The sequence below is a fragment of the Crinia signifera genome, chromosome 2 (assembly GCF_055691185.1).
Source record: "Crinia signifera chromosome 2, ASM5569118v1, whole genome shotgun sequence".
Classification (NCBI taxonomy): Eukaryota; Metazoa; Chordata; class Amphibia; order Anura; family Myobatrachidae; genus Crinia; species Crinia signifera.
Genome location: NC_139218.1, coordinates 103,963,158 through 103,984,797, shown reverse-complemented (window position 1 = coordinate 103,984,797; position 21,640 = coordinate 103,963,158). Strand labels below are relative to the sequence as shown.

Below are 21,640 nucleotides of genomic sequence, written 5' to 3'. Positions count from 1 at the left end.
CTTTTTGCAGGGAGTTATGAGACTTAAACCCCCATATAGGCAGCCGATGGCGCCTTGGGACCTGTCTTTGGTTTTGTCGGTGTTACAAAAACCTCCGTTTGAGCCTTTAAGGTAGGCTGATCTTAAATTTCTTTCTTGCTTACTTATTTTTTTGTTCAGAATTGGGGGCCTTGTCTTGCAAGTCTCTGTTTCTGATTTTCCATGATAAGAGTGTCTAAGTTTCTACCTAAGGTAGTGTCAAATTTTCATTTAAACCAGGAGATTGTACTCCTGGTGTTTTGCCCTCCTGAGGAGGCTAGAAATAGGGACAAGTTGAAGAAACTGGATGTTGTTCGCGCATTGCGCATCTATGTTGAGAGAGTAAAGGATATTCGAAAAACTGATTTGCTTTTGGTGCTATATGATGTACATAAGAGAGGGTGGCCTGCTTGTAAGCAGACCATTGCTAGATCGTTAAGGTCAGTAATTGCCTTTGCCTACACTAAGGTAGGCAAACCGATTCCCTCTAGGATTAATGCCCATACCAACAGGTCAGTTGCTTCCTCTTGGGCTGTGCGTCATGGGGCTACAGCGGAGCAGTTATGCAGGGCTGCCACCTGGTCCTCTGTTCATACCTTTACCAAATTCTATAGGTTCCATGAGTTCGCGTTGGAGACGCTTCATTTGGGCAAGCAGTGATGAGAACTGTAAGCCTGAGTGTACCCTCCCAAAGGACCGGTTCTTGAATGGCTGAGCTGTGTCGCCAGGATGGACGAAAGAGAAAAGGGGATTTTTGTAAGAATTTACCATTCGAATCCCTTTCTCTGAGTCCATCCTGGTGACACAGCGATCCCTCCCTTACGCTCAGTAAGTTTATAGCGTTCATGTATTGTCATGATATTGGTTATTTTGATTATGCATATTAATATGTTCAGGCGTTGTACTGAGTAATGTATCCTAGTGTGCTTTAGAAGTTGAACTGAGGAATTCTGGGATGCAGAAGGGAGGAGCCTGCCTCTCAAAGAAGTCAGTATAGGTGCCTTGCTCCTGCGGACCCTCCTACATCCCATGGTTGAGCTGTGTCGGCACGTGCTGTCTGGAATCCAAATCTGGAATGAAGCTGAGTCTCACGAGAATCCAACAGCAGGACGATGATGATGATAGCGAACAGGTTAGCGCCACCACGCCAAATTGCAACCCCCCCCCTTTGATCTGCCTGTCATTTTCATGGGGACGCCCGTAAAATGCTGGACATTCCCCTGCTGCCGGCCCCCTTCCCTCCCTTACCTGTGCGAATGCCTTGGCGAGTGTGATACTTGCCGAGGGCATTTGCCTAGGGGGTCTGTACATGCACATATTCGCACATGCGTGACCCCCCCACCATCGGAAACTGGGATGAATTTGGCCCTGTACGATGGGGTCGGAATTAGGCCCTTAGTGCATGTGACACAGTTGTTTGCCTGGAGCTGTATAATAACCTGCACATATTTATTTCTCCATCATCCTAGCCTAGTAGAATGAATGTTAGGTCATACAGAGAACTGGCTTTTAAACCTGTCTAAGGATAAATATAAGAAGTGACTACACAGTACACCGTGCACTTTTAATAATGAGACATAGTCCAGAGAACAATATAAGTGAATAATAATTGCAAAGGCTATTCTGCTGTCTGTTAAATAGACTGTTTTGTGCATGATCTTTTTTTTGCTTTTAGCCCAAACTACTTATTTATGGTTGAAAAATTAAAGAAAGATCACAGAGTCAGAATATGCTTTTAGTCTGTAGATTATAATGACTGATATATTATTTTTTGCTGAAAAAACATAATTCTAATTCATTTTATCCCTAGAAATGTCATTGTAGAGATTTCAGACAGAAAACTAACGGAGCATGAAATAATGACTGTAGGACGCTACTACAGTATACGAGAGAAGCCAGAAGTTGATTTAGGTCTTCTGATGGCTGTTGCCCAAGAACAACTGAAGAAGAAGTCATTTGAAAACTTTGGCAAACTTTCTGATGCCTTTGTTTACAATGACCGCGAAAGGTAAAGACAAATTCATTGGCAAGGATTTCATTTCTAAGGGACAGAGGCCAATCGAATTGCAGTGTTGGCAATGCATTGCAGTGTTATAGTCACAAACAGATTAAAGGCAGAATTGTATTATTCCCATAAGATTGTAGGACTAAAAATGGGCTTTACCACAAGTGCTTTCATGATTACGGCCATGAATACAGATAATTTATTGGGGATTATTGGTGGATCCTGAAAAATAATGCCCGGTAAGTGCTAGCATTGAGGCTAATTGAATTGGGCCTGGTGGCCAATTAGCTGTGGTAAATTAAATTCCTAAATTAGCATGCCCCAGTTATTGTATGCTAAACTAAGTTTGTTTTTCTACTAGAGAATTGTGGATTTTCTTATTTATCTGATGATTAGCTACTGAAGTTAAAACACAAGATATTTCATATGAATTTAATATTAATTTTACTAGGTAATATTGCTATGTAAATACATGCAGAATACATGTAAACTGAATGCCTGACATTAGTACACTTAAATCTGTATGTACTCCTAGGGATATATTTACTAAGGTGTGGGTTTAAGTGGACATGTTGCCCATAATATCCAATCAGATTCTACCAAATCAAGCACCTTCTAGAAGATAATAGCATCTGGTCTCCACTTCTATAAACCCACATATAGTAATTCCCCTAATTATACCCTTTCAAAAACAATATGTACGCAACTCATGAATGTTTTAAAGACATGTGTTTATTCAAACTTTCATATACCGTACTGTATATCCCCTGATTGTAGGAAAGGCTTGCTGCCACTCCAAGAAACCAGAACAATTTGCAAAGCCTTCAAATTACCCTTAGCAGATGATGTCCTCCGAGTGATACTTGAAAAGTAAGTTTTTCAATTTAATTTCAGAAAATGTTGGATACATGTTACTGATTTATATGATACAATGTAAAGAGCATTACACTACAGTAAGTGTACACAAATATCCTTAGTTCTGCCTAATGTGAGCCATAGTTGCCTCTAATATGAAATCATGGTACTTATGTATTATCTGGACTTCCATGTTAAATGCACCCCATTTTTTCATACCCCTACTATCCAACTACGCATGGAGTTGATTTTATATAGTGCATGTTATGATTACTTACCCCGGTGATTATGAATCAGAGTTTCTTTTACAACTCCACAAATCTACTACTGGGTGGCAAAACACAATTTCCATGGTGTCTGACTACAGACAATATATATATATATATATATATATATATATATATATATATATATATCACAGATATATTCCGTTAGGACACTGGCATTATAAGACAGACATACTGTACAGTATAAAGTGAAAACAGAAGTGACAATTTTATTTAGGTGTTCATAAAATAATCACCGTAGGTATTGTGGACAACATTATTTGAAATGTACATTTTAGCCAAATGGTTCTCTTGTTATGTTTAAGCATGGAATATTATAACAACATGGGTCAATAAGACGCAGACAAGAGGTGATGAGAGAGTGAAAACAGTACAAAGGCGCAGCGGGCTCCCAACAGTGTAACAAACGCACCATGTCAACAAATGTAACTAAATATGTGTAGTAAGCAACAACTGCACAGAGTCCACATGTGTTTCTAGTTTGTGAAGTTTCTGAGCTTGGTACTAAATCAAATAGCCGAAAAAAAGTTATAAAACTGTAGACATGGCCTCTGTAACATTCATTGGTCTTTATGTTGGATCCGCGCTGATGTCCATATTCAGATATTTCATTATTGACACAAGGTTGCAATTGTTTCGTCCAGTTCTTAAATAATCTATTAATATAATGCTGTTTTTATTTTATTTCTGCATAGCCATAAGGAAAATGATGGTCAAATGAATTATGTGAAACTGGTGTCTGGTCTTAACTGGAGAGAAAATCCAAGTACAATACGGCAGACTACACCAACTGAGGTAAACTGAAAGGCTCTGCTCCGTAAGTCTGCCGTCTGCAGGCTCTGCAAGCTCTGCAGAAGGATATTGTTCCTATTAAAGGCTCCTATGGTATTTTGACCTATGCAATATGCTTAGCAACATAACAACAAACAAAACAAATATATGGTACTTGGTTTTATCCCACTGCTGCATTAGCTTGAACAATAAGAGGAATCACCATTACTATACGATCACAGTATTGTGAAATGAACATGTTTATCCTGTCAGTATAACATAAATTACAATTACTTTTTTTTATTAATATGCCCATTTGTTCCTTCTTGTATAGAATTGTAACACATTAACAGAATTAGGATATTGGAGTAGGAAATATAATACATACAGGCTTATTGTACGGGGTTGTCATACTGTGGCATGCAGTTATTGATTATACATGGTTGTATGCAGAAAGCAGGTTGGGTTCCATGGAAGAATAATTGTTTATTCACACACATAATAAAACATATAATATCATAGTCAATAGAAAATCTTTTATTATATGGCCCCACTGTATTTTATAAGAATATTTAATGGTGCTGAATTGTACCTTAGTCATCCATGTACCATGGATAAGGACATGGTGACAAGTTATGTTTTGTACATGTCATAGATCAATGCGGAGAAACCTAATATTTGTAATCATTCACAGCAGGGCATACATTTGTCATTATACTCAAATAAATACATTTAAAAACTCCAGATAATTTAATAAAATAGAATCCATGGATCTACATTAACAGAGATCCACAGAAATATAAACTCACAGGGCTACGCAGAAGCATGGCGACATTGTACCACAGCCTGGACTGCCACTTCTTGCTGTCACCTTTATGATGTCACCTCCGCTGGAGTGATTATCAATCTTCAAAAAGTGATAAAATGGAGAGTGATAAACAACCAGCCAATCACCTCCTAACTGTCATATTACAGGCAGGGAATGAAAAATGACAGACAAGAGCTGATTGGCTGGTTGTTTATCACTCTTTGAAGTTTGATACATCTGGCCCATAGTCTTCCATCATGCTCTGGTTATGGCTGCGGTATTAGGGTACACAGCCTGGTTCTAACAAAGCAGTTTAGTTTTATTTATTTTTTGAGTGGGGAAATACTGCAGGTGGCTCCATGTGTAATGAACACCTTGACCTAGTGGGCACATTCTTATAACATTAAATAGCACATATAGCACTTACAGTATATGGTATATAGCACACATTGACAATATTACATAGAGTACCATTAACGCAATAGAAAACACCATCACTCAGATATAGGGGGAAATTTACTAAAGGAAATTTGTAAAAAAATAGGTGTATTTGTATTTAGAAATACACTTATTTTTGACATTTAGGGCCTTATTCTGATCGGTGCGGCCCGATCAGAATATGCGGCCGCAACCGTGCAGGCGAATCCCCGCCTTCCATACGGATCGCCACCTGCCGTCCGTAAGCGGATATGTGGCGATCCGCATGAAATTGGACGGGGATACGCCTCCTCCGTCTTGGGAGCAGCCCCTGCATTCGATGGTCGCCGAACATCGAATGCAGGGCCGCACGCTCCACCAGGTCCCACAACACAAGACCACACGGACACTTGTCCGTGTGAAATCATGTATGGGGGCGGGCAGCTGACATCCGGCGATGTCAGATGCCCGCCCCGTACCCACGCGTCACGGCCTCATTACCATGCATACGCCCCGCGTTTGCATGGGAACGCCCATGAAACGCGGGGCGTATGCATAGGGTAATGAGGCTAAGTAGCCCCTCACGCCCCTCTACGCCCCCTGTGCGGCGTATAAAGAATCCGTGCGGCGAAATCGCCTGCACATGCGCAGAGTGACCTCTGCACATGCGCAGACGATCCACATCGGCGGTCCGTCCGCATGCGGGAATATCCGCACCGATCAGAATAAGGCCCTTACTATCCCGAAAATACGGCAATTCGTATTCGTATTGATGTGCACGAATTGCCGTATTTTCGGGATAGTAAATGTCAAAAATAAGTGTATTTCTAAATACAAATACACCTATTTTTTTACAAATTTCCTTTAGTAAATTTCCCCCATAGTGTCTGTTGCTCTTTTTATTAATGCTTATATTTTTTACCTCAAACATTAAGGATAGTCAACTACCACACTATGGCCCTTATTCAGATCTGATTGCAGTACAAATTTGTTCGGAAAATGGGCAAAACCATGTGCACTGCAGTTGGGGCAGATGTAACATGCGCAGAGAGAGTTAGATTTGTGTGAGTTATTTTGTTTCTGTGCAGGGTAAATACTGGCTGCTTTATTTTTACACTGCAATTTAGATTTCAGTTTCAACACACCCCACCCACATTTAACTCTCTTCACATGTTACATCTGCCCCACCTGCATTGCACATGGTTTTGCCCATTTTCCGAACAAATGTGTCCTTGAGGACCGAGGTTGAGAACCACTGCTCTAGACCATTGGTTCTCAAACTAGGTCCTCAGGACTCCACGCAGGTCACGTTTTCCAGGTCACCCAATAGGTGCTCTCATTACTGACTGACACATTTTAAAAGATCCACAGGTGGAGCTAATTATTTCACTTCATTCTGTGAGGAGATCTGCGAAACATGCACTGTAGGCGGTCCTGTGGACAGAGGTTTTAAACCTGTGCCCTAGACTATGAAAAAAGCCCCATAATGCAGTGTGCAAGATGCCATAGTATCGGCACAATTCCTTTTGGACCCATACTGGCAATTGTTATCAATGGCAGTGCTTTCTTACCTTTAGTTATGTCTGCCATTACCAGGGCTTATGGGAGTGCATTTGTAATGTTAGCACTCATATTATTTAAAAAGGCGTTATCATACAGACACAAGGTGTAAGAGGGAATTAATCATTGGTTTTGTTCGTTAGTTGCATGGTGAAAAATATACAGACTGTGAGCAGTTTGGAATGAATGTGTGATTCATTCCCTTCTATTCCTGGGACACAATTGTGACAACTGATGTCAGAAGTTTTAAGATTCTCTAAACTATTATTGTCACAAATGTAAGCCAGACTAAGAAACTGGGTTTCAGTATTATAAGAACATACAGTATAAATATATTATATGGCTTATCATTTTGCTTATTATATTATATGTCTTATCATTTGTGTCCGTTCTATGTCTTTTTCTGGTCATGCTCAGACCAGACCATAGCCCCCTTTTATGACAAACATACAGACCATGGCCCCCTTTTATAACAGACAGACAGACCGTGGCCCCCTTTTATGACAGACAGACAGACAGACCGTAGCCCCTTTTAAGACAGACAGACAGACAGACCATGGCCACTTTTATGACAGACAGATCATGGCCCCTTTTATGACAGACAGATCATGGCCCCTTTTTATGAGAGACCTACTCTGTACCCCCTTTTATGCCAAGCAGAAAGACCATGCCTCCCCTCTTATGACAGCCAGCCAGACCATGCTCCAGTTTTATCACAAACAGACACAATGGGCCGGATGTAATGACGCCCAATTTGGCCAGAGGTGTAGGCAGTGCTTTTTTTGTAGAAAAATAGGTTCAGGAACTCTCTGGGAAGGAGCAGAGTAGGTGGAAATGTGGGGGGAGCTTTTACGGGGGTGAGGATTCAAACAATGTGAGGCCTACTACTATCCTGAGTGAGATGCTTTGAAGCATCCACCCCAAAATGCGGCGACCGTGCTCCATTATACATATTCCCCTCACAGTGATGCCCATTATACATAGGCCGCACACCATGATGCTCATTACAGATATGCCACACACTGTGATGCCCATTATACATATGCCACACACTGTGATGCTTATTATGCATATGCCACACACCGAGATGCCCATTATATATACGCCACACACCATGATGCCCATTATACATATGCCCCACACCGTGATGCCCATTATACATATGCCACACACCATGATGCCCATTATACATATGTATCACACTGAGATGCCCATTATACCTATGCCACACACTGAGATGCCCATGACATATTATGGCACATAAGTGCCGCTTACCTACATGCTCATTGTTCTTTCTCAATACCAGGAGTTACATGCTCGATTCCAGGGGTTATGTGGTCAATGCCAGAGGCTTTCTGCTTGATGCCAAAGAGGTTTTATGCTTGTTGCTAAGGGGGTTTGTACAAAGCAACCTATATGCCAGATGGACCCCCTGCCACTGAGCAGCTCCACACAGTGCTGGCGGGGGCGGGGAGTCGTGCCCCAGCACACTGCGCAATACACGTGATATCATGAGTGATGCCACGTCTAGATGTCCCGGCTGCCAGCCACTCATTACACATGCATGGAGGAGGAGCAGTCCCGCCTGCATCCACATCATCTCAGAACAGGCAATTAGGCAGCACAGGTGCCACATCTATGGACAACTCAGGCGTCATTACATATGGCCCAACATAGCTCCTTTTTATGACAAACAGTCCATGCCCCCATATAACATTGTTTATTACAGTGCAATCATTTAAGGCAAAATACACCTAGCATAACCACAATTAGTGTTCCTGTCACTAATAAAGCATTTAATAAAAATAAAATGAAAGTAGGTAAAACTAATTAAACAATTATCTAATAGTGTCTTTAGTAAATGTTTCAAGAATAACCAGCTCTTGACCTTATATATAAGTACCTTGGTTCGGTTCTATTGGCCCGATCGGTCCATGGTGTATTCGCTCCGGGGACCAATGTTTTTACTCAGCACATGAGTATATGCTAATACAGTATACGCATGTGCAGGGCCGGGTGGCTGACTCACTGATCGGCTGAGCGGTGCGCAGCACAGGGCACCGGACGGGGCTGGCCAGCTGGTGGAGGGAGCACTGTGTGACTGACACTCACACTCCTGCTGTGGGGATTGGCCACCTGGCCTGGGGGATGGAGAGGAGGGACAGAGGAGGGACAGAGGAGGGACCCCGACCCAGCTTATGCGCAGGCCAGGCTGTCACTGCTGCGCCACTGGAGGGGACAGGGGTGGACAGTCAGAGCACATGACAGATGGGGTGGGAGGTATGCTATCCGGAGGAACTCGGGACTGGACAGTGGACTATTATATGTCACGTGAATGTGTCCTTCCGCGGGCGCATAATATAAATTGTTATTATTTTGTGGCCAGGCCTCCTTCCCCATAAAGCCACTCCCCTATATTTTTGGCTTGAACACCCACCAGCAAAAACATAATTCAGCACCTATGCCCTACAGTATGTCAGCGACTCTTTCAGTGTGGATTAGCGCCCCTCCCATCTGCAAAAGGGTGTTTTTAATTAGCATGGCTCTCTGTCATTTACATACTGCATATTGGAAAAGGTTTTTCAATGAAGACATTTAAAGAGCGCTAAACAAGTTCTGAAGTTACTATCGGACCGATATTAGCATAAATTTAATTAATAAACAATTAATAGACCGATACATGTAGACCACATGGGAAAATACGGTACTCTTTACCTAGAACGGCGCCCACGATTGAAATCGCGGGATCGCGGGTAAAATCGCGGCAATCGCGGTAATCGCGGGTAAATCGCGGGTACATCAAAATCGGGTACCCGCGATTACCGCGATTTTCCCATAGGGAACAATGTTAAAAAGGCAGATTGACCGCGATTTTAGCGTTAAATGCCTCAATGCCCGCGATTTTTACATAGGAAACAATGTTAAATGGGCCACAGAGCCCTAATAGTCCCCCTGAATTGTTAAATGGCCCCCACAATTTTTAACGCCACCCCACGATCAACGTGAACCCGAAGCGTGGCGAGCGCAGCGAGCCCGCGAGGGGCGGCGGTACGCGTCCTACGACCTTTTCATGCCCTACTATCCACGTCGGCGTGGAGTTGAGAATAGAATAGTGTGGCGAGCGCAGCGAGCCACCGAGCCCGAAGCGTGGCGAGCGCAGCGAGCCCCGCGAGGGGACGCGGATACCTTCACAGGTAAACGCGTCCCTTCGCGGGCTTCACAGGTGTCCGCGTCGCCACGGACACCTGTGAAGCCCGCGAGGGGACGCGTTTACCTGTCAAGGTATCCGCGTCCCCTCGCGGGGCTCGCTGCGCTCGCCACGCTTCGGGCTCGGTGGCTCGCTGCGCTCGCCACACTATTCTATTCTCAACTCCACGCCGACGTGGATAGTAGGGCATGAAAAGGTCGTAGGACGCGTACCGCTGCGCTCGCCACGCTTCGGGTTCACGTTGATCGTGGGGTGGCGTTAAAAATTTTGGGGGCCATTTAAGACTTCAGGGGGACTATTTGGGCTCTGTGGCCCATTTAACATTGTTTCCTATGTCAAAATCGCGGTCATTGAGGCATTTAACGGTAAAATCGCGGTCAATCTGCCTTTTAACATTGTTCCCTATGGGAAATCGCGGACATCGCGTCGCGGGCATCGCGGGTACATTTATGGCCGGCCGCGACGCGACCGACGCGATTTTTCAGGTTTAACATGGTTTTCAATAGGAAAATCGCGGGCATCGCGTCGGTCGCGTCGCGGGTAGCCATAAATGTACCCGCGATGCCCGCGACGGGCGCCGTTCTAGGTAAAGAGTACCGAAAATACATGTCCACTTTATTATGGAGAAGGATAATAAATCTCTGTGCATGGAAAGTATATGAGGGCAGCAATGTAAATGTCCAGCGTATTGAGGAAAAAATGGAAAAGGCACTATGATGAATAAATGTATACAATTTGTCAGTTTTAGGGATGAGTTTGGGCCAAGGGCCCCATGGGTTGGTGTGGCCTGTCTGCCCAGGAGCATCACATTGCATCACATTGTAATACTAATTCTAGCACTTTTGTTTTAACAATAATAATTTTTCTATCTATGTAACATACAGTAGCTTCAGCTTCTTACTGTATGTAACGCTTAAGGCCCCCATACACTACTGAGATTTGATACGACGGATCGGGCCAATAAATCGGACCAAATATCATGTATTTCACATGTGCAGCCAGGAACAGGGTGGGGTTCAAACAGAGGCAGCGGGTGGGGGGTGAACAGAGGCGGCGGCCGGGGGATGCCATGAGCCGGCAAGGTAACCTGAGAGGTGGGCATGGAAAGCCTGGCTGCAGGTGCACTTAAAAAAAAACCATACAAATGAATGTGTAGCCCCCTCCCCCCTCCATGTAAAAAATGGCACATCAAGTGCCTAATCTTATCTGACCTGTCCCGGGGAGCTGCCGGAGAAATTAGGTCTGACTCATCCGTATGGGGACCTTTACACTTTAACCTCTCACCAGCATAATACCCTGGGGTAGTTGGCCTGTTCTGACTTTAGTGTTAGGGGCTCACCAAATAATGTTGCATTTGGCTCACATTTTTAGCCAATAATTAAGCTAAGCAGCTCAGTTTATACAGTATTTTGCTAACTAATTTTTATTAGTTATAAATGAAAGAACACACATACAATTGCACTACATTGGTTAGAAGAACACGTTCATATCTTAAGTATCAATTATTTCTGATACAAACGACAATCAAATATCCATATTTTTAGAAAAAAAAAGGACCGGGGAAAGAGAAGACAAGGAAGATTGACAAGAGGGCTGCACTGGTCCCACTTGTGCATATGTAATAAGCGGGACCAGTGCAGTGAATATGTAATGAGCGACTCCCCCTGCCTTAATTTTAAAAGAACACATTCCAGTTCACCTTAAAAAGATGGCGAATGAAAAACTGTGAATCACGGCGAAAATCATGGTGAAAGCAGTTCTCCCTCCTAGCATCCCGGCGAATCACAGTTAAAACCCCAGTGAAATACACCAGCGAATTGCAGCGAGCATGAAAAGGAGAACTGGCCGGCATTCACTGTTCGCTTACGGCGAACCGTGAACATTGAATAGGGTGAATCAGATTTTCAGTGAAAAAGATTCACTGCAGAGAGTGAAAACAGCCCAATTTGCCGAAAAAAAATGGTGATTAGGGAGCATTGAATACTGCCCTTTGTATCCAGCGGGATATTGTAGGTTGTACAGAAGGTCTCCAAACACAAGGCTGCGTTTACTAAATGCCATAGTAGCGATTTTTTTATGTTGGGAGAGTGGCATATCCATTAAACTAAGGAGCTAGAATTCTGGAGTCTCAGGAATTGGATAACCAGAGTTCATATTTTTATGTTCATGTTGCCCAAAGCCCTTCAGTTTATGGCATTGCCACCAAACGTGGAGGGGAGCCAAACAGCCTCCCCCTGACTTAGCTGAACGGTATTTGCAAGTGGGGAAATTGCACTCATCAGTACAAATAGCCCCTTTCTGCACTGGTTTGTGAAAATACATTAATACCCATTTCACGCTACCAATTACCCGGGTTATTGCACGTGAATACACAGCCTGGAATACTGTCCAGTGTGAAAGAACCCAGGTTGAGAGACCCGGCATTTCAACTTGGGTAGCAAGCAGGGTTGAACACTGGTTTAACGTGGCTCTCTGTGCAGTTAGAGCGTGTTAGTTGGGTTGATACGATCCCGGACCCCACAGCATAGGAAGAATCACCTCTTGGAGATCACATCTCCAAGTGCTGTCTCAGGTAGCTTTGGTGGTGATGTCACCAACCAGGGCAGTAAGCCAGGTTGGGCCACCATTCTAAAAGGGGTATCTACTGGGTTGTACCCGAGATGGACTCGTGTACAAAATTCCGGGTGTGACCCGGCACAGTAGTATGAAAGGGGTATAAGTGTGGACAGGAGAGCAAATCAGATATAACAGTGCTAATCAGCATACAGTGATCATTTAAAATCATGTAAGCAATAAAATACTCCATTGTCCAATAGCAACACTGCTGTGAGCAATAAAGCATCACTGAGTCTGGGTGACACCAAGGCAGTGGGAATTGGAGACAGAGATAACATTGTGATGTTCTTGCCAATGGGGGAGGAGGGAAGATGATATTCTCTGTTTTGGAGATGTTGAGCTATAGGTATTGTTGGGACATCATGTGTAGATAGCAGAGAAAGTTGGCTACACAAGATAGTACAGTACTTAAGGCGAGACGTCAAGGGAGGAGAGCTAGAGTCTACACAAATATGTATGCATGTATATATATTAAATGTTGCTTCACTCAAATTCTTGAAAACAAAGCAGTTTTTTTTTTGGCTTGTCCAGGAGAGTCAACAAACTATACTTATATACTCCTCTATCTGATAACAGGAGTACAAATATATCACCAACATGTCAGGTGACTAGAAACAGACATTTTGAAATTAAACACAGCAACCCTTTTCTTGCTATATGGCACAACATTTGCTGTTTGTTAAACACTTATATGGGGGGAATTTAATTAGACTTAGTAGCTTACCGCAGGTGAAAAGGGGTTGTTCAGTTATTCAATTAGGGTCTCTTTGTCTTGCCCGGTAAATTACAGTTTTAAAGGGTCTGGGATAAGTTCATACATATAAGGGTTGACACAGTGGCAGCTGCTAAAAACAGGCTATTTAATGCACGTGTGCTCCATTTGGGTCTATTTGAATTCCCTCATTCATATTCTTTTCTGACCTATCCTGGCTATAATGGGAAGAAAATAATGTCAGTGTTATGTGTATGCATAGGCTCACCATGTATCCCTTCAAACCTGGACACATCTATTAGGGTTACCACCTCATCCAGGTTCTGTGGCTGATTAAAACCAGGTGAAATGGAGTCTTGACGTCAGCCAGTCACAGAACGTGTGTAATTATATGTGTCCAGAATGAAAGGGATGAGATGTAAGCCTAACGCTCATGAATTACACAGGTTCTGTGGATGATAGAGATGCGGGCTTGCAGTCAGCCAGCCACAGAACCCGTGGTCCCGATTCTGACCTGATTGCTGCTGTGTGAATTAGCAGTATCCAGTGAACAGGTAGATGCCGCCCCGCTAGAGTGAAATCCCGCATTGCAAATGGATGTGTATGAATTCATAGCCGAACAAAAATGTCCAGGCAGCATATCCGGCCTGGAGCTGATGTCACACCCTCTCCTAAAACGCTTGCACACGCCTGCATTGTCCTAGGCATGCCTAGTACTTTTCTGGCATGCCTGCATTATTCTTAGCACGCCCACTACATGGCTGGTTACCACCCCCAGATCAATCACCTTGCAAATAGCTAGTGAAGGAAAAAAGGAGGAGGATTTCATCGCTGGCAGGCATCGCGCATTCATACTACGGGCTGTAAGCATGCGCATAGTAACGTTAATCGGCGGTTATGTGAATTCACACAGCTGTGATCAGGTCTGATTTAGGCCCTGTGTAATTCATGAGCATCCCAGTGTAAAGGCAGAGTATGGTGAGCCTATGTACGCATATTTTCTCTAGAAACACCCCTAATGTTGTTAAGGTCACTAAGAGACTGATTCAGACATGCTTGCTAGGCTGCATATATTTGCTGCCTAGCAAGCAGGTAAACGCCGCCTGCCGAACGCAACGCCCCCCACTGAGCTAATCCCCGCACTAGTATGTGAGTGGATGTGTACGCTTACGGACGCATGCGGACGCACTTAGGAAAAATCATTAGATGGTCGCTCACATAGTAAACTATACTTACTATTATCCTGGATGGAGATGGGCAAATGGGGGCGGGTGCTCACGTCATATGACGTCAGCAGCCCGCCTCAAGCAGTCATGGATACGCCTGCTTTCACAGGGGGTACGCCCAGTATTTCTATTCGTGCGCCCATAAACCGCTGGGCGGTCCCCTGTGCCTGTGCCATGGCTGCTCCCTTCCCACCCATTATTGAGCATACGCCCTGGCGATCGTAAAACTCGTCGTAAAACATCAGCCGGGGTAGCGTATTCAGACCTGAGCGATCAGGTCTGAATCACCCCCTAGGACTTACCCCTTAGACTTACACCCCCTAAGGTCTGACAGTTACTAAATAAATGCAGTTTCCTCTTTTTCTTTTTGTTATTCATAATGGAGCAGGTTTTGCTGAAACGCCATCTATGGGCCGTACAATGTATAAAAAGGCACTACCTTTTTTAATCGCTCTTTCTCTTTTTTTAGTTTGATGCTGAGTGGAGTGGACAAGCTACCAGCAATGCTGTAAACAGTGTGAACTACCTGCTGCTTCTTGATGATTTGTTTGGTTCCCGGGAATAAACCGGCAGCCATTTTCATGTTCTCTCCTCCGTGTGTCATACATGTCTGTATTTCCGTTGTGTCTCTCATTAGAAACTGTTATGGAAAGACATCAATGTACCAATAGTACACACGTACTGCTGTTTTCGGGAGCAAAATAAAATAACCTAGAACATAAACCGGTTTTTCCTGTATGATTTTATATTAGTAATGTGATAATGTGATAGATAAAATCATATGGTGATGTTGACTTCTAGTTTGCTTACTTTAGTTTTCTCTGTGTTCATTAATAAGAAACATTTAATGTTTTATTTTCAAAACTTTTTAGGCATAATTGGATTCTCTTGACAACCCCAGGCCAGAATTCCCATTTGTAGTCTGTGTACTAATCCAAGACATAACAAGCTAGACTGCATACTTTGTGTATTTTCTCTATTCATTTTTTTCTTATTTTCATTATAAAACTGACTTTTCTCAATCAAATGGAATTTTCGGATTTAGGTAAACTGTAAAATTAAAAAACAAACATTTCAAGAAAAAAAATGATTCCAGTATCTTATACAGAATGATATATTTTCCGACAAAAGAGTTGTCCTGTAATTTTTAGCCACCTACATGACTGAAAATTAGTGAAAAGTGTCAATTTTTCCGAATGACAGAAAAATCCACATAAAATACCCCTATGCATCAATTCTTCTAGCTACACTTGCATATGGATTTTGTAGGAGTATATTCAGGTGTATGATTAGCCAATCTTACCAACCAGTTTTGTGTATATACAGGTTGAGTATCCCGTATCCAAAATGCTCGGGACCAGGAGAAATTTGGATAACGGATTATTCCGTATTTCGGAATATTTTAATATTTCAATGATGTATTTTGAAGTATCTTGCATGTATGCTGTATAAACACATAATATACACACAAATATATTTTATTACCACATAAAATACACACAAATATATTTTAATTGTTCAAAAAACAAGGTTTCAAAACGTGAAACAAAATGTGTGTACTATCTCAGCACTGAATTTGAATGGCAAGCAATCATTGTCTTGCACATATATAGTGCCAGTTACATATCATGTCCCCAGTGATGCTGTTACAAATGTCCCCAGTGAGTTTTTAGCAAAAAAAAATTTTTTTTGCACTTTCTGGAATGTCCGTATTTCGGAATAATTCGGATAACGGATACTCGGATACGGGATACTCGACCTGTATATATATATATATATATATATATATATATATATAAAAAACCATGTGCACTGCAGGATGGGGGCAGATGTAACGTATACAGAGAGTTATGGGCCCCATACATCAGCAATTAATTGTGACAATCCTGAGATCAGGAGATGATTGCCACAATTAATTTTAGATGTGTGGGCTCCCCCTTTTAGCAATCCCAATCAAAAATTAATAGGGATCTCCAATTGATTGCTTAATCAGATTTTTAAACATGCTTAATAATCTGGTATTATCTGCGGATCTTTTTTATGTGTGGGCATTCCCGTTTCGTCTTCTTCCTCTATTTACATTATGAACAGCTGAAATGACAATCGATTGGGCAATTTCCAGATATGAAGATGCAATCTTTAGATGGAAAAATCTGCCGATCACTGAAATAAATCTGTAATGTGTGGGCAAGTCAAATAGATTGTAGAATCCATTTATCTGGCCAAAAAAATCCCTGGATCTGGAAATCCATTAATTGTGATTGCTGATGTATGGGGCCCAAAAGATTTGTGTGAGTTATTTTGTTTCTGTGCAGGGTAAATACTGTCTGCATTATTTTTAAACTGCAATTCAAATTTCAGTTTCAATACACCCCACCCAAATTTAACTCTCTCTGCACATGTTACATCTGTCCCACCAGCAGTGCACATGGTTTTGCCCATTTTGAGAACAAATTTGTACTGCGATCAGATCTGAATAAGGGCCATTGTGTAGGGGCCAGGGCTGGATTTTCTGTGGCCCATCCCTAGGTTGCCTAACAGAATATCTGGCCCTGAATGGATTTTACAATGGAGAATCAATATCTTTTCATGTATATACAGTTGGAAAAGTTAGAAAGTTTTCATTGTTTGTTTGAAATGTTAAAATGAGCCCGTAGTCAGTTTGCATGTTCTTGGTTCAAGGATTTATTTTGTACTTTCTTCAAAACAGGAAGATATTCTGTATAAAATATCTCTGTAGTTGATGAAACACATCTGTAAAGAGCAGGTTCTGTTTTATAACAATGTGGTGGCTCTGAAGTCATGCCAAATCAACAACATTGGGAAAATTATAAAGGTTACTTCATGTTTCCCCTGCCGTTATTGCTTATTTATGTAGTATTTATACAGCCCTGATCTTATCTTAATTCGCGTTACTTTTCCCCCAACACCTCCTAATTTTCCATGCATAGTTTTGTAGTGCTGCTATTTATGGATTTACCAAAGGTGACCTCTCCCATGCAGCCGATAAATGTGTGGCAAGTACAGTATGATTAGAAGAAAGTATAGCTTTGTGGAAAATACTGACATTCAACTAAAATTAAACATCAATGTATTCAAGTTAATTTAATACTTGAGCATTGGGCAGTATGGATGGTGGGATGGTTAGCATTACTGTCTCACAGCACTGAGGTCATGGGTTTGATTCCCACCATGGCTGTGTTGAGCTTGTACTGTATATTCTTACTGTGCTTGTGTGGGTTCCTCACACAGGCCCTTATTCTGGTTGGTGCGGCCGGAGCCGCACACGGTGCTCCGGCCGCACAAACCAATCCCCGCCCACGAGACGGATCGCCACGGCCGTCCGTACACGGACGGCTGGCGATCCGCATAAAAATGGTGGAGGCGTACGCCTCCACCATGGTGGGAGCTGCCCCCTGCATTCGATGGTCGTCGACCATCGAAGGCAGGTCCGCACGCCCCAGCAGCTCCCGCAAGCTGAGACCACACGGACAATCGTCCGTGTGCTAGCTTGTATGGGGGCTGAGAGCTGACATCCGGCGACGTCAGCTTTCCGCCCCCATGAGTTGCGTCATACCCTCATTACCATGCATACGCCCCGCGTTTGCATGGGAACGCCCATGAAACGCGGGGCGTACACATAGGGAAATGAGGGTATGAAGCCCCTCACGCCCCTATACGCCCCCTTTGCGGCGGACGAAATACGTCTGCGGCGAAGGGGGCTGCACATGCGCAGATTGACCTCTGCGCATGTGCAGAATAAAAACATCGGCGGTACGGCCGCACGCGGGCCGTACCGTCCGAATTAGAATAAGGGCCCAAGTCCAAAAATATACTTGTAGGTTAACTGCCTCCGACCAAAAATGAACCATACTGTGCAAGTGTGTCTATATACATGTGTTTAGGGCAGACAAGATGGGCCAAGTGGTTCTTATCTTCTGCCAAAATGTATAGAGTAAATTTACTGATGGGAGTTCTATAGAAGATGTGATAAATTTTCTTTTAGAAGGTGCTAAATAAATAATTACAGTAGACTTTGATTGCTATTTTCAACATACCATCCGCAAAAGAACTCCCAAATGTAAACATATGTGTCTAGTGTCAGGAACCCCGGTTCTCAGACCACTCGCATGCGCCCCTTACCGGCACGCTGGGGTAATATACTCCGCAGATTAGCTGCCGGTACAGTCTGTAATCCCTGGCGTGATGTCTCCTGCTTCCAAATCATCCCCTGCGTCACTTAGAGCTCCAGGTGTATTCCCTGGACAGATTGCGGGTCACATGATCCAGGTAAGCTCTCACTCACTTCCTGGTCTGTGTGCTGCTGCTGCGGCTGATTCCCTCACCTGCGTCTGATTCCTTCATTACCTGGAGGGATAAAAGCCTGTCTCACAGTCTCCTCCCCGTCTTGAACAACTCGTCAGTTTCCCCTGAGAGTTCTCCAGCGTCAGCTCCTGTCAAGATTCCCCACTTGCTCCAGAGGTCCGGTTTCCTGAGTCCGCTGTTACTTGTGTCATTCTCAGCGTCCCTGGTCATTCCACTCCTGCCAGAAGCTTCCACGAGTTCCAACTGCCGTGTGATCCAGCCTTCTCTGTGCAGCCCAGGTTGTCTCCTCAGCGTCCGGATACCAGTGGGTTCCCATGCCCATCTCCTCTCGGCTCCCAGGCCGCTCCAGCGATCCCCAGTGATCTCCTGTGATCTCCAGCGATCCCCAGTGATCACCATCGAGTTCCCTCCGGCTCCCATGCCGCATCTCACGGTACTCAGTCCCCATCACTGTGTACATCCTGTTTTACATATTCCTCTGTGCCCTCCGTGTTGCTACCAAGCATTCAGTGCCATCGATCACCATCGATGGTTTAAGTACCCCTCAAACATCTTTGCTCTAGAGACTCCAGAGTATCAAACCCTGCTAAAGCCACAGAGGAACCTGGGCAGAGGGCCGCGACCTGGTCGGCAGTTGCAGCTAAGTCCATATCCCCTTGCGGGGGTCCCTGGTGAATACCGCTGTCGGCTTAGACCCCGCGCCTCTGCTTTAGGTCTCAGCCAATCCTCTGTGTCCCCGGCAGGTTATTCTCATCTATCCTCCGTGCATGAGCTCCAGCTACCTCAAGCCTCCCCGCTTTCGGTTCCCTGCGCCCTCCACTGGTGCACCCAGGTCAGTGCCGGGAACACAGCTAGTCCAGGCCGTGACATCTAAATTAAGAAACATTTTCTGTTCTTTTTGTGATTTAGGACCCCTATTTCTGTTATAGCGGGATATTGAATGCTATGTTAAAAATCTGTAACTGGCATTATGTATTATCAGATACGGATCTATAGCCCCGTAAACACAGTGCGATATTAGCAATAATTGCCAGGGATATGGTCGCGAAGCGTCCATATCCCCATGTGTACATGGTGACCCTGGGGTGGTCGCTGGTCACAGGAGCATGCTCCTGTGACCAGCGGCTTCCCCTGGCAGTCAGCTGTTTCCCTGCCTCTTCCTCCGGCAGTGTCTCATTTTCATCAGCGGCCATCTCTGGGAGACGGCAGGGTTAGGAGGGGAGCGGGGAGGTGGGGGAAGGCGTCGGGAACAGGCAGCGCATTCCCTTCCGGCTGCTGGTGGTTGGCGATCTGGCCGCCAGCCCCCGGCTGGATGGAGAGCGCACCATCTGTATGCCAACATTATCTGGACTCCATGTAAGGTAACACAGCTACTCCAGGGTTTCTTAACTGTCAGAAACTGCTGGAGGAGGGAATCCCAATAGCGGTCAGGTACTGTAAATATACTTACCTTCCACCTGTCCCCCTCCAACCCTCACTTCTTGCAGCCTAACTGTAATCATTCCCCTCGCAGCCTGACCCTTATCCTGCCTGCTAACCGTAATACTTGTACCCAGCCACCTAACCTACCCACCCTGCAGCCTTACCCTAACACCCCTTATAGGGGCCTAACCCTTGCTCTCCGCAGCATAACCCTAGCACACACCCCCACCCATAACTGTAATCCATCACGGTTACCTTCAGCATCCCGGCAATTGGGTTTCTGGTAATGCAATTCCAATGTATGTCGGGATTCCGGCATCTGTATAGTGAACACTGGCATCTGACTGCCGTGATGCTGAATGCATCCTGTGCACAAAACATGCACAGGCGACAAGTGCCAACTGTCCACATGTTGTTGGAAAGCAGTTGCTGCAACCACCAGGTTCCTTCCCTGATCCCTGTAATATTCTATTCTGGGTAATTGGCAAAGCTGCTACAGTACCTCTTTGCTAGTATCTATGGCTGTTTCTTCCTGACTAATTGGTATACAGTAGATCAGGACTGCAAGGCATCAGGCAAAGCATTCATATCGGATGTTGGGTTCAGTGCAGGACAGCTGGGGAACAGACTGGAGTGTTCGCTCCTATCTGTAGCTTTATTCACAGGTTTTCAGCAGGCAATACACTCCTGATGTAGAATGATTTTTGTTGCTGGGGCCATAGCTCTGACAGGATAGTTTGAGGTACTGATGATAATCCAAATGATACACAATTTACAATAACTCAATCATTTGAATATTTTCACAGGAGATTCTACACACAAACACACAGGATACCCCCTAGTGTGTATAAAGCTAAAGAAATGTGTTTGGTAATTATAACATCTTCATGACCTCAAATGCTTAATTAACATGCAAATGCATCACAGACAGTCACTCTCAATAATACCAGAAACGAAAATACAATTTTGCCTTTACAAAACTACATCTTTCAAACACATCCATATACTGGGAGTGTATAGTACTACATTAACACACACTAAAAAGTAATTTAAGATAAATGTTTTACACACTTTGCACACTCAGCCAGTTACTAGAGGTGCCCACTCTAGAATCCTTCAAAAACAGACTCAAGACTTTCCTTTTTCCTCAAGCATTTCCATTATTCCCTTAAGTATAATTATTGAAAAGACTTTCTGTCCTGCATTGTTTCTGTACTGTATTGCATTTATTCTATCTATTAAGCGCCTTGAGTCCTATTGGAGAAAGAGCACTATATAAATAAAATTATTATTATTATTATTACATGCAGGACAGGAGGAAGTCGTGGTCTTGCTGATATACCAGAAATATTTTGTGAGTGTCATCTGGGAGATGCCAGTGTCACAAATTGTCTGCATTCACTTTTACA

General features: G+C 43.8%; 1 protein-coding gene across 1 annotated transcript in view; it reads left to right on the top strand.

Annotated features, from left to right (window-relative positions):
• EFHC2 (EF-hand domain containing 2) overlaps nucleotides 1-15,486 on the top strand; it is an 86,333-nt gene extending 70,847 nt beyond the window's left edge. Inside the window, exons 12-15 of the mRNA XM_083172666.1 lie at nucleotides 1,829-2,026; nucleotides 2,801-2,893; nucleotides 3,861-3,960; nucleotides 14,953-15,486. Coding sequence (XP_083028792.1) covers nucleotides 1,829-2,026; nucleotides 2,801-2,893; nucleotides 3,861-3,960; nucleotides 14,953-15,048 — 487 coding nt within the window. The 3' untranslated portion in view covers nucleotides 15,049-15,486. The remainder of the gene's footprint in view (nucleotides 1-1,828; nucleotides 2,027-2,800; nucleotides 2,894-3,860; nucleotides 3,961-14,952) is intronic.
• The last annotated feature ends 6,154 nt before the right edge of the window (nucleotides 15,487-21,640 follow it).